Below are 12,690 nucleotides of genomic sequence, written 5' to 3'. Positions count from 1 at the left end.
GTGGGGGTATGGTCTCTGTACAGTTGGGGAGGGTCAGAGGTTAGGTGGTGGGCTTGGGTAGGGTCTGTGTACAGTTAGGAAGGGTCAGAGGTGAGGTGGTGGGCTGGGGTTGGGAAGGGTCAGGGGTTATGTGGTGCGGTGGGGGAGGGTCTGTGTACAGTTGGGAAGGGTCAGAGGTGGGCTGAGGGGCTGGGAAGGGTCAGAGGTGAGGGGGTGGGGTCTGTGTACAGTTGTCAGGGGTGAGGTGGTGGGCTGGGAAGGGTCAGGGGTGAGGGGATAGGGTCTGTGTACAGTTGGGAAGGGTCAGGGGTGAGGCGGTGGGCGTCAGATTTGGGGTTCCCGTGTCTCATGTCCCCCTCCATTTCCTCCACACAGGCCATGACTGTGGATGTCCAGCTGCAGCACTATGAGATGCAGCAGAAGCAGTTCTTGCCGCTGCAGCAAGAGTGGGAGCATCAGTTCAAGAAGTGGCAGGAGTTACTGCAGACCTACCCCCACAAGGATCAGCTGCACGAGTACCAGGTCCAGTGGAAATCCTGGCAGAGCCACATAAAAGCCACAAAGACTCATCTGAAGGACAAAGTGGCCTCCCTGAAAAACCTGAAGCAGCAGTTTGGTGGCAGTCACTACATAGGTGGCATCGCCATGGTACCCCCGTACCCGGCATACTCGCCAGTCATGGCTCCAGCCGTTCCTGCAGCTCTGCCTACTGGAGTGAGCACACAGCCCTCTTATACCCCTCCAGTGGCACCAGTCTATGGCGCCGGTCCACCACCTTCTCTCCCACCTGAGTATCCTGAAGCCACGCCTCCTCTCCCTCCCGGGACCGCCCCACCTCTTCCTCCGGTATCCAGTGCCCCACCGCCGCCACCACCGGTCAGTTCCCCCTCTGCAGAAGTGCAGCCGCCCCTACCCCCTCCCTCTGACACACAGCCGCCACCTCCGGCAGAAGGCTCAGAGCCTCCAACCACGTCCTCTGTTCCCAAGTCTGCTCCGTCCGCTTCTGATAGTCCCCCTGCCGCCACCATGGACTCATCCGCCGTATTATCTGCCCCCTCCATGATGCCTCCAGCGGAAACGGATCCGCCCACAACTGCAGAGTCTTTCCTTCCTGAAAGTAATGCCGGTCGGTCTTATCAGGCTCTAATGAAAGCTATAGTACCACCGGGCCAAGGCGCCCCTCCTCTACCTTCCTATAATCCACCTCTGGCCCAAAGCGCCCCTCCTGTACCTTCCTATAATCCACCTCTGGGCCAAAATGCCCCTCTACCTTCCTATAATCCACCTCTGGCCCAAAGTGCCCCTCCTCTACCTTCCTATAATCCAACTCTGGCCCAAAGTGCCCCTCCTGTACCTTCTTATAATCCACCTCTGGGCCAAACTGCCCCTCCTCTACCTTCCTATAATTTGCCTCCGGCCCAAAGCGCCCCTCCGCTACCTTCCTATAATTTGCCTCCGGCCCAAAGCGCCCCTCCTCTACCTTCCTATAATTTGCCTCCGGCCCAAGGCGCCCCTCCTCTACCTTCCTATAATCTGCCTCCGGCCCAAAGTGCCCCTCCTCTACCTTCCTATAATCTGCCTCTGGGCCAAAGCGCCCCTCCAGGACCTTCTCTTAAGCCACCTCCGGCCCAAAGCGCCCCTCCTCTACCTTCCAATAATCCACCTCTGGGCCCAGCTGCCCCTCCAGGACCTTACCATAGCCTTCCATCAGAAGCTCCTCCTCCTGGCTTGGAGAAGCAAAGCGAGGAAACCAAACAGTCAATCCCACCTGGGCCTCCGCCTGTTCCTGATCAGGAGCCGACCTCCACCGGCCCTCCCCCTCCTGCTGGCGTCAAGATGGGGGGCCAGTACGAAGGGCCCAGAGAGTCAAGGTAAGTGTGTTTTTATATCTAAATCACCGCAAGCTCTTCTCTTGGGGGGCATGATGTAGAGGCCGAATGTCCGATGTGCAATGAGTGGTGGAGTCAATGCTCATGTGTTCCCGCTGGGGGATGTATGGCTGCTACTACCCCAGCGGTGTGTTGTCCCTGGTGTCTGCAGAGTATTCCTTCTGTGTTTTTAGAATTGAGATGACCCCGGTGTTCTGCTCAGTGGTGGGGTGGGGTACTATGTCCTCCGTGGTCAGCGCTGGAAGAAGGAGGGACTGCCATCTTGAGTCAACCGAGTCTTTATTGCTTTGGTCCATGCTGTTGGTCTAACACTGTGCACGTGCCCGCGAGAGATGAAAGCAGATCGTTCACTTCATCGGTGAGCTGCTGCTTCCTGTCCAGTCACAAGCTGCGGTGGGTCCTCCAACATACCTGTGTATAGGTTTCCCTGGAGTTCGGCTGTAACCCTGGTGCCTGAAGTCTTCCATTACCTGAACCGGAAGAGTCCGCAGGCTCCAGCTAGTGTACAGGACTTGTTGGGTTCAGTAGTTCCTGCGCACATTCTGCGGGGTCTTCGTGTTGCCTTCAGTGCCGGGACCAGATCCTTGAGTACCGAAGGCGCAAAGGCCGATGTGCACCGGATTGAGCCGCCGGTTAGAATTTTTAGACCTGCTGGTGGTTGAAGGCGTTCTGATCCGATCTACCTCATCGCGTCCTTGTTCTGAATCGGGGACTGGCATGGCATACAGTGGCCGGCACCTCCCAGAGGTCTGACGGCATTTGTGCTTTGCCTGAGATCGTCCTGGGTACCCCAAAATCTGAACCCTCCTCTCACTATCTCTTACTGAGACTACTGCTTACGGACCACAAGTACTAGAAAGTTAGAAAAAGGAGACTGATGGGTTAGCGCTAGGGATGCACCGACACCACTTTTTTAAGACCGAGTACCGATACTTTTGATCAAGTACTCGCCGATACCAATTACCGATACTTTTTCTTAAAGGGACAGGTCACAATACAAACTAATGCTTTAAGGTCACTTTCTTAATATTCTGATTCATGAGATGACGAGGGAGCATGACGCCGGCTTCCCGGGCCAATCAGAATGCCGGGCGCTGCGTCGTTACACGGCTTCCGGATCTGCTAGCTTCCTGACCAATCGGAAAGCCCTTGCAGCGCGTCATTGCACGCTACCCGGCTTCCTGATTGGCCGGGTAGTCGGCTCCATGCTCTCTCAATCACAAGTGACGAGAGAACGTGGAGCCGTTTCCTGGCCAATCAGGACAGGGCGGCGTGTGATGATGCGCTGCCCGTCTTCCTGATGCAGGAAGTACTCGTGCTAGGTAACGGAGCATTTGGGCGAGTACGAGCACTCACCCAAATACTTGGTATCGGTATCAGTGCATCCCTAGTTATTGTGATAGCAACAGTGTACATGTTTGTTAAATAATATAGAGAGAACAGAAAACATGCCAATGGAGCATGCAGGGTAATGCAGCTCTACAGAGACAGCAGAAGGGTACAGCTGAAAACTACTCCATTAGAAGTAGTGGTACATTGTGTTGAGAATAGTGGAAATATAACTCATTTTTTAGTAGGTTTTAGTAGGCTATGATTCCACATCACTTTGGGGGAGGTGAGGTCTTCAAGGTCTTGTCAGTGAGAGGAGTGCAATGGGTAGGTTTAGTTTAAGTAGTATATGGTTGGGTGGCAATTAAAGAGGGGTTAATATTACAATGAACTGGAGGTCATCACACTGGAGTGGTACTACTATATGAGAACGTGGTTACAAAACTGTAAAGGAAGGTAGTTGTTGATGGGACACATGATGCAAGGTCCAAGCTACTTATAGTACTTTATTACATGAATTGTGGCAACTATGTTTAAACAACTGAGTTGTTCTACTCACAGTCTGTAGGCCTCATTATACATAAGCAATAGCATTGTATTTTTTGCATGTTCAGCAGTTACCACTGAACCTGCTAAATAGAGAAAGAAGTGGTAGAAAGAGGCGGAGTGACACATACAGGAATGATTTATAAATCTTCCACCCATGTTCTGTAACAGAGGTATTTATACAGTATTATTTATACAGTGTAGGAAGTATATAATTGGTCAACAGTATTTACAAACATTAGGAAAGCTTTAGGAAAAAAGAAATGTGCAAAAAAATAGTATAAACTGTGAAATTGTCACAAAGGGATACACAATTTTGTGTCATACACAACACCTGTGTTGCACAATGCCACGCGCACACTGCCCGTTCAGCATTGCGGTCATCAGAAGCCCGCCCCTCGAGAGTACGATCTGCCTGTCCAAGATGGGCAGATCGTACGTTTTTTTAATCACTTTACAACCATCGCAAGACTAAGGTCTTGCGATGGTTGTACAGTGTATGGCCACCTTTAGAGTGGTATTTGATTCCTAGCGCAGTTTCTTTCTATCTAACATTAGGAAAGCTTTGACAGCATAAATAACAGATTGCCAAAAATTGGATGTCACACTATAAATAAGCAGCAAGCCAGGTACAGGATAACCTTTAACATGTGCATAACAATGCTTGAAATATGTTTTCAGATGGTTATGGCCATAAAACATTCACACATTGTTGTTTAAGTTACCCTAAAGGTCTTGGAGAGTTCACAACACAAATGTGAACCAATTTAATTAGCCTACAAGCAGTACCTGTGGGGGGGGTTTGGTGTGTCGTGGCCGTAATGCAGCTCCTTGTGTTGTTAGACCGGGGTGTCTATATGCTGAACGCAAAGAAAGGGAAGGAAGGAGCGCAAGTGACTGGCGCAGACTTTGTGGCGGTGGATAGACCGGTGGAAATGGGCGATGGAGACGCACGTGTGATGAGATGGATGGGTACACAGGTGATGTCGCGAGGTCTGGTTGGGGTGACAGGTGGGCAGAGGTGGATCCTTTTTGAAGGGGTTTTTGTTGGGGGTGGTCTGTCCAGAACGGCGTGGAGAAAAGAATATGCAAGGCGGTCAGAGAGCGTGCAAATATACGGAAGAGAAGTGCTTTCTAAACTCGCCAGTGGGTGTGGTGTGTGTGGCGATATCAGCGACAAAGAATGAATGTCGAATGGAAGACGTTTTTTTTTCTGGCGTTGCTTTGATCTTGATTGTAGGTTGGTTCAACTTTTGATCCCGGTTGGTTTTTAGACGGGCACTCTCAGCCCTCGTTCACACCTGAACGGTTTGTAGCGCGTCCTACGCTCGATGAACGCTCTACAAAACGCTCAAACATGAAAATCCCATTGTATTCAATGGGTCTGGTTCCCACCTCGGCGTATTTCCGCCCGTCCCTAACGCGCTACAAACGCGCCCACGCCTGAAAGGGTCCAGGTACTACTTTGCGCGTTTCCATTGGGATACAGCCAAGTAGCCTTCGGAAACGCGCGTTTGTCGCGCGACTTTTTTTACTACAGGAAGAGGCCCTGAGCTGAAAAGGGAAGTTCTCCCCAAGCATGGGAAGACATGAGGATTTAAAAGGAAGAGCAGCAAAGAGAAGGGAAACAACCATGGATTACAGTGCGGCGCACATTACAGTATTGGTTTATGTTAAAAAATCTGAGGGTTTCGTGTCACTTTAAGTTTACACATGCAAGAGTACGAGACCCACGGGTTACTTATATAAGGATTTCAACTAGGTTGCTTTATTATTTGTTTTGTTTTGTTTGTTTGTCACAGATTACTCCGAGCTACATTAAGAGAGCCCGGCGCGTCCATCACACATATATTTATTGATATATTGTGGGGTGTAAGAACACACGTTCCACATATCACATGCCTCAATCATTTCTTGGACATATACACACCGACGTATCGATTACACAATGAGATAGAAGATTGCGGCATTTATATAGATGTTTACGTGTTGTTTATGATTTATTCTTTACTCTGGTATTCACATTCACTTAGATCAAGCGCAACTGATTCACTAGATGACATATTTTCTTCACACAAAGTTGCTGCTGGTCCTATAAACTATTTAGCACCCATTCTAGCGCAGTGAACCTTGGAAGCTATGCAGTACTGTTACTAATGCAGTACAATGCCGTATAGAGTTCCTCCCTTAACGACCGATCCGTTTAACGAGCTGGTCGTAGGAGCGGAACTCGGTCGTTAAGTGAGGAATACCGGTATCCACAGAGCAAGTTTACAGCTTCCTTCACCGGGCTCCACGCCAGCGTCAAAGACTCTCCTCCACCGTATCATCCTTAGGCCCCATTCACACTGAGCGATTCGCAAATCATTTTGCGCGATATCGCGCAAATGGTTGCATTGAGCAACCTAGAATCGCTGCAAAATCCGCTCCAAAAAGGGTCCTGCTGTAGCGACGCGCGACAGCGACGGACAGAGCCCCATTGAGATGCATTGGAGAGCGATATGGCGCAGATTACCGCGCGCTAAACCGCTTAGTGTGAACGGGGCCTTAGAGTGCCCGTCTAAAAACCAACCGGGATCAAAAGTTGGACGAACCTACAATCAAGATCAAAGCTACGCCAGAAAAAAAAAAAAAAGTCTTCCATTCGACATTCATAGAAGATTGCGGCATTTATATAGATGTTTACGTGTTGTTTATGATTTAGTTGCAGTAGGGTGGGGGTGCTCTCCGCACACCTTTCAGTAATCCCGGCCAGTACACAGGGATGGTGCTTGCAGTAACTCCACGGATGGCACCGTGCAAAACGAACAGTTGAAGAAATAGGTCACCAGCACTCAAAAGGTTTAAAAATGAATAAGTCCTTTTTATTGGACCATGGTGTCACGACAATCGAAAAAAGCCGACGTTTCGGGGCCACGCAGGGTCCCTTTCTCAAGGCAGAAAATGTGACAATGTGATAACATCCACTTACTCTGGTATTCACATTCGCTTAGATCAAGCGCAACTGATTCACTATATTAGTACTGTACAGCGTTGCAGATGTGCGGTAGCGAACAGTGTACTGTACATCGGGCAATGAAGTACTTACCGGGACCCGCAGTGAAGAACGCAGGACGTCCCTTCCGCCGGCGACACCTCGCACTGACGCGCAAGGTCGGAGGTCAATCGGCGGTCCGTCATAAGTGCGAGTGGTCGCAAAGCAGGCAAGTCAGAAAACGTGGAATGTCTGTGTTGTCCAGGGAGGTAATGAATGAGTTAATGGAATAATGAATCCAAGCAATTGAGGTTGCGGTGGAAGGGGTTGGTGGTGAAGCCTCCTGTGGTCACGTGAGTGTCCATCGCCCATTTCCACCTGAATCAGTGTTCTTTTCCCAGGTCGATCCACCGCCACAAAGTCTGCGCCAGTCACTTGCGTTCCTTCCCTCCCTTTCTTTCCGTTCATCCTTACGGACAACAGGCCAGTATGGCGGGGAAGGAGGATGGCCGGGTTCCCTATTAAAGGAGAACTATGGGGTCAGGGCTTTTCCCCATAGTTCTCCTTAGGGTAACGGGAGGACACAAACTCATATTTTATCATCTGTGTGGAGCTCTGGAGCAAAGTGAAAGCCATGTGCCGGCTCTTCTATGCCAGTGCCGGTCTGCTACTTAGGATATAAATGTTTTTTCTGGAGCCAGATTTGGGCTTTTCGTGATATTGGCAGATGGTTAAAGGTTAGGAAATGGGGAGGAGCCAGAAGACGAGCGTGACTCTTGTTTTTCGACCTGCCGCACTAACAATGTGTCTCTCTTGGTTTTTTGTAGATTTGCATCCCAGGGGCCGGGTTTTGCACCTCCCCGATTCCCTCCTCCTGGGTCACTTGGTTTCCACAGCTCCCGTCCCACGCATGACCGAGAGAACCAGCAGTGGACTAACGAGCAGAAGGACCAGTCCGCCCCAGCCGACACATCCAAGCAATATGGAGAAGCTGGTAATCCCATGGCTCCAGCTAGCCGATGGGACAGGCCTAAAGATCCCGATCAGTCCTGGGATAAACCTAAACCGCCTCAGGTTTCGCAGTCCCCAGCCAAGGAGACGTCCGAATATCCCAGTGGGCCAATGTCGGACAGAGAGTCAAACCGCCCGGCGGAAATGTGGAACAGGTCCGACGGTCCTCCGTTTAACAGGAGGGGTGGTCAGGCTGATGACATGGGAAGTAAATGGGATCAACCCCCTGATGATAGGTGGAGTGGATCTAAGGAAGCCTCCAGTGATAGGTGGAGCAGTTCTCAGGACAGGTGGGGTGTAGAAAATACTTCCTCCCCCATGGACAGATTCGGGGATGCTCAGAGTTCTGGATTTAACAGGTTTGGAGGTCCTGAAGGTGCACCCTATGAAAGATATGGAGATGGGATAGGTCCACCATATGACCGTCATGCTGCTCCTGAAGTTCCATTCCGGGAAAGGTTTGGCCACCCTGAGGGTTCTCAGCGCTTTAGGTACAATGCTCCAGAGTTGCAGTCAAGGGGTAGAGCTAGGTTTCCTGGTATAGCACCGCGGGGCAGGTTTCCATTTTCTGAAGGCCATCCCAGGCACCGATTTAGTGCTGTCGAAGGTCGAACACCCGGTTTTGGTTATCCTGAGACACTTTCAAGAGACCGCTTTGGAGGCCCTGAGCTACCATCTGCTCGTGACCACTTTGAAGGCCCTGAAGAACCCCTTCCACAGGAACGCTTTGGGGGTTTTGAACAGCCACCTTCACAGGAACGCTTTGGAGGCCCTGAGCCTCCCTCATATCAGGAAGGCCTTAGGGACCCCAAGATGCCACCATCCCATCACCGCTTTGGAGGAATGAATATTCCCCCTTCTCATGACAGATTTGGTGGTCCTGATGTTCCTGACCGGCTTAAGGGCCATGAATTTCCCTCTTCTCATTTTAAGGGCCCTGAGATGCCCTCTACTCCTGGGGACCAGTTTAAGGGTCACGAGATGCCTCCTCCTCCTGGGGACCGTTTTAAGGGTCCTGAAATGACTTCTCCTGGGGACCGTTTTAAGGGTCCTGAAATGACTTCTCCTGGGGACCGTTTTAAGGGCCCTGAGATGCCCTCTCCTGCTGAGGACCGTTTTAAGGGCCCTGAGATGCACCCCCCTGGGGACCGTTTTAAGGGCCCTGAGATGCTCCCCCCTGGGGACCGTTTCAAGGGCCCCGAGATGCTCCCCCCTGGGGACCGTTTCAAGGGCCCCGAGATGCTCCCCCCTGGGGACCGTTTCAAGGGCCCCGAGATGCTCCCCCCTGGGGACCGTTTCAAGGGCCCCGAGATGCTCCCCCCTGGGGACCGTTTCAAGGGCCCGGACATGCACCCCCCTGGGGACCGTTTCAAGGGCCCGGACATGCACCCCCCTGGGGACCGGTTTAAGGGCCCTGAAATGCCCCCTCCTGGGGACCGCTTCAGAGGCCAAAAAATGCATCCTCATCAACAGAGTAGATTTGGGGATTTTGATGGTCCACCGGGGGATAACTGGAGCCATGATAAAGACAGCTTTGGTGCTGCAGACAGTCAAGAAAACAGGGTTCCTTTCAGTGATAGGTGGGGTTCAGGAGATAGAAAAGGGAGACCAGAGTGGCCCCGGGGAAGAAGTGATGGGGCAACCAGGCCTCCTTTGCTAGGAGATTCTCCTCTAGAGAGACCTAAAATTCAGCTCAATACTGAAAATCTCCCCAAAGAAAGTTATCAAAACCAATTCAAGAAGCAAGTGCCCAAAGGGACCGATGCCCTCCCAGGGGTAAAATCGTCTTCTGGGGGTCAGAGCGCTGCTAAACAGGAGCCGCAAGATGTTAAGATGAAACCAGATAATGAGCCCCTCAAGGAAGGTGCCAAGAAAGCAGAAAGCCCAGCAGTCCACGAGAGCCCGGCTCCACAAACGGGGACCTCGGCCTCTTCTGAGCCGCACAAACCAGAGAAGGCTGCCGAGTCCAGTGAGGAGAAAACGAAAGCTTCCGATTTACCTAAAACTGATCCGGAGGGTGGCCAAACCTCGCCCGTACCAAGCGCAGCAAACAAGCCTCTGTCTGCACCATCCGTCCCTTCAGAGGTAACGAAGGGCCCGGGCCAGACGGCCAATAAAAGTACATCTGAGAAGAGTGAAATGAGTTCACCCGACCTCAGTAAGCCTTCAGTGTCACAGGGTGCAGCTCCAGAGGCTGCTAAACCAGATGCCCCGGTCGCTACCCTTTCCGTTCCCAAAAAGACAGAGGAGGTCACCGATGGTCCAAATTCCTCAAGAAAACAGGATGCTTTTCAGATTTCTTCCACTATTAAGACAGGAGGACTACTCCCTACTCCGACTACTGGGATAGGTGCCCATTTTGCTCCCCATACCAATCCAGCATTTAGGCCACAGGCCGCTCACTTATTGCCATCTGTTAGGGCAGGTGACCCTTGGGCTCCTCCAGTCAGGCCAGGTGACCCTTGGGCTCCTCCAGTCAGGCCAGGTGACCCTTGGGCTCCTTCGGGTGGGCCGAGGGCAGCTCCTCCAGTCAGGATGGGTGGGCCGAGGGCAGCTCCTCCAGTCAGGATGGGTGGGCCAAGGGCAGCTCCTCCAGTCAGGATGGGTGGGCCGAGGGCAGGTCCCCCAGTCAGGATGGGTGGGCCGAGGGCACCTCTCCTAGTTAGGCCGGGTGGGCCGAGGGCAGGTCATCCTGTTAGGCCCGGTGCTCCCAGAGTGCCCTTTTCTTGGGAAGAGCCTCTAGAGAGAGCCGGGGAGGACAGAAATGTTTATGCTCCATCCATGGGAGCTGATCCTATGTGTGAGGACCCCTACGACGAGGAAGATGAAGTTCTAATGGGAGAAAAACATTCACATGGTCCAGAGGGCCGTCACAGCAGACCAGAATTTCCCAACGAAGACGCAGATGATGCGGACGGTTACTTGCATCATGAGCCAGGCAGGCCGAGCGGCTTTAGAAAGAATGATTTGCCCCTTGAGCCTGAACCTTATGCCGAGGATTGGCCAGAAAATTACGACATGCGATTTGATCACCGTGGAAGAGGAAGAGCGAGAGGGTTCATGCGTGGCCGACCTCCTCACAGACCAGGCAATCGCGAAATGGATGCGTTGGATGACCGAGGCTTTGAGCCAAGGGGGAACTTTCCAGATGAAAGACCTTTATTTAGAGAGGGTTTGAATGAACCCCCGCAGTTTGGCAGAGAACCTTTCCTCCGAGAACCAAGGATGGCTGACAGGGAGCACTTTCCTCTGGAGCCCCCATTAGAAATGCGGAGGAGGGACTTTGCACTGGAGGACGAGAGGTTGGAAGATTGGGAGAGAGAGAGATACTGGAGGGCTCGCGATCCGGAGCTTTTACGAGACCCGTTATTGGATCTGTATATGAGAGATGAACGACTGCCCCTCCGGCCGCCGCCTCTTCCTCATGATATGGATATAAGACGTGATCCTTGGTATGATCGGTTTGCAGACAAGGACCTAGACAGGGTCCTCAATTACAACCGGCTAGAAAGACCTTTTCTGTTTGATCGGGAACTCGACCGAGACTATCCCAGGATTCCAGAAGACCTTGATCTACCACTCCGGGATAGAGACTGGTTGCCCTCTCGAAGACCCTTGTCTCCTCACCGTCCCTTCTCCCCTGTCCGAGCACGCTCCCCTCCCCCGCCGCTCCCGCCCATTGACCGATACCTGGACGATAGGTGGAGATTGGAGAGAGAGTTGGCGGACCGAGACTTCCGTGACCGCGGGGAGCTTCGCCTTCGGGAATTCGCCGAACGTCCCCTCTGGCACGAAGACCGAAATCCCGATTTGCTTCCTGAAAGATCAGAATTGGAGCCCAAAGACGGTGGGTGGTATCCACGTGAAGAGAGAGCTATGGGCGAAGGCCTGAATCCAGCTCGGCTTCCTGCAGATCCGGCTTCGGCGGCCCTCCCTGACCAGTCGGCGTTACCAGTGGGCGAGCCTGGCTCGGCGGGCTGCCTGGCACTGAGTCAGCGGCAGCATGAGATCATTCTGAAAGCGGCACAGGAGCTGAAAATGCTCAGGTGTGTAATGCCAACATTCCGCCCCTTGACTCTTCTGACGGTCTTCTGGCGTCGAATGTTCGTCCAATCTGTGAAGTGTCTTGGGCGTGGTGTGACGGGACGTTCGGGGGGTCTCGCTGATCATTCTCTTTCGTTTTTTGTAAAGGGAGCAAAAGGAGCAGCTGGATAACTTGAAAAGCTTTTTCGGCGATTCGCAGTCATCGGACAATGTTGGGAAACGGGCATCAGACGGTCAGTCCGGTGTGGAGCCGCTGCAGTGGCTCTGCCTCTAGATAGGCAGAGCCAGCTGTCACTCACGCAGCTGGGCGGATCTCGACATAATTGTCGGGATCCGCTCCGGCGTCTCAGTATACCGCAAGCTGTAGCTCCCTATATACTGAGCCTAGGGTGACGGGAGGACGCTAGTTTGTGTCCTCCCGTTACCCTAAGGAGAACTATGGGGAAAAGCCCCGACCTCATAGTTCTCCTTTAATCCTCAAATACAACAAAGATTCCAAAACATCAACAATACATCTGCCATTAAAAAAACTCGTTTACCTCACAGAACGGTCATTGGGCGGATGTTTCATTGTTTGTCTGCCGAGACCCCACACTGAGATTGATGGTGGGGTGGAGGTGGCGCCAGTACAACAACGATTGCCTCATATTCACCTTCACAATTATTATTACTTCTCAGTACGGAGTGCCAGACACGCATTGTTATTATTGCTGTGTGATGGAGCTGGTTTAGGCATTGGGGGGCCGGAGAATGAGCTGGTTGAGGCCCTGGGGGACCAAAGATGGAGCTGGTTTAGGCCCTGGGGGGCCGGAGAGGGATATGGTTGAGGCACTGGGGGGCCGGAGAGGGATATGGTTTAGGCACTGGGAGGCCGGAGAGGGAGCTGGTTGAGACATG

General features: G+C 52.3%; 1 protein-coding gene across 1 annotated transcript in view; it reads left to right on the top strand.

Moving 5' to 3' along the window:
- Window positions 1-12,690, top strand: part of YLPM1 (YLP motif containing 1) — a 29,021-nt gene that overhangs the window by 2,310 nt on the left and 14,021 nt on the right. Inside the window, exons 3-8 of the mRNA XM_018574849.1 lie at window positions 1-6; window positions 376-1,871; window positions 7,566-10,201; window positions 10,253-10,349; window positions 10,416-11,795; window positions 11,941-12,051. The exon at window positions 1-6 is cut by the window's left edge and continues 195 nt beyond it. Of these exons, the coding sequence (XP_018430351.1) occupies window positions 1-6; window positions 376-1,871; window positions 7,566-10,201; window positions 10,253-10,349; window positions 10,416-11,795; window positions 11,941-12,051 (5,726 nt within the window). The remainder of the gene's footprint in view (window positions 7-375; window positions 1,872-7,565; window positions 10,202-10,252; window positions 10,350-10,415; window positions 11,796-11,940; window positions 12,052-12,690) is intronic.

The sequence above is a fragment of the Nanorana parkeri genome, unplaced genomic scaffold (assembly GCF_000935625.1).
Source record: "Nanorana parkeri isolate BGI_ZX_2015 unplaced genomic scaffold, ASM93562v1 scaffold3287, whole genome shotgun sequence".
Taxonomy (NCBI): Eukaryota; Metazoa; Chordata; class Amphibia; order Anura; family Dicroglossidae; genus Nanorana; species Nanorana parkeri.
This window is presented reverse-complemented; position numbering and strand designations above follow the sequence as displayed.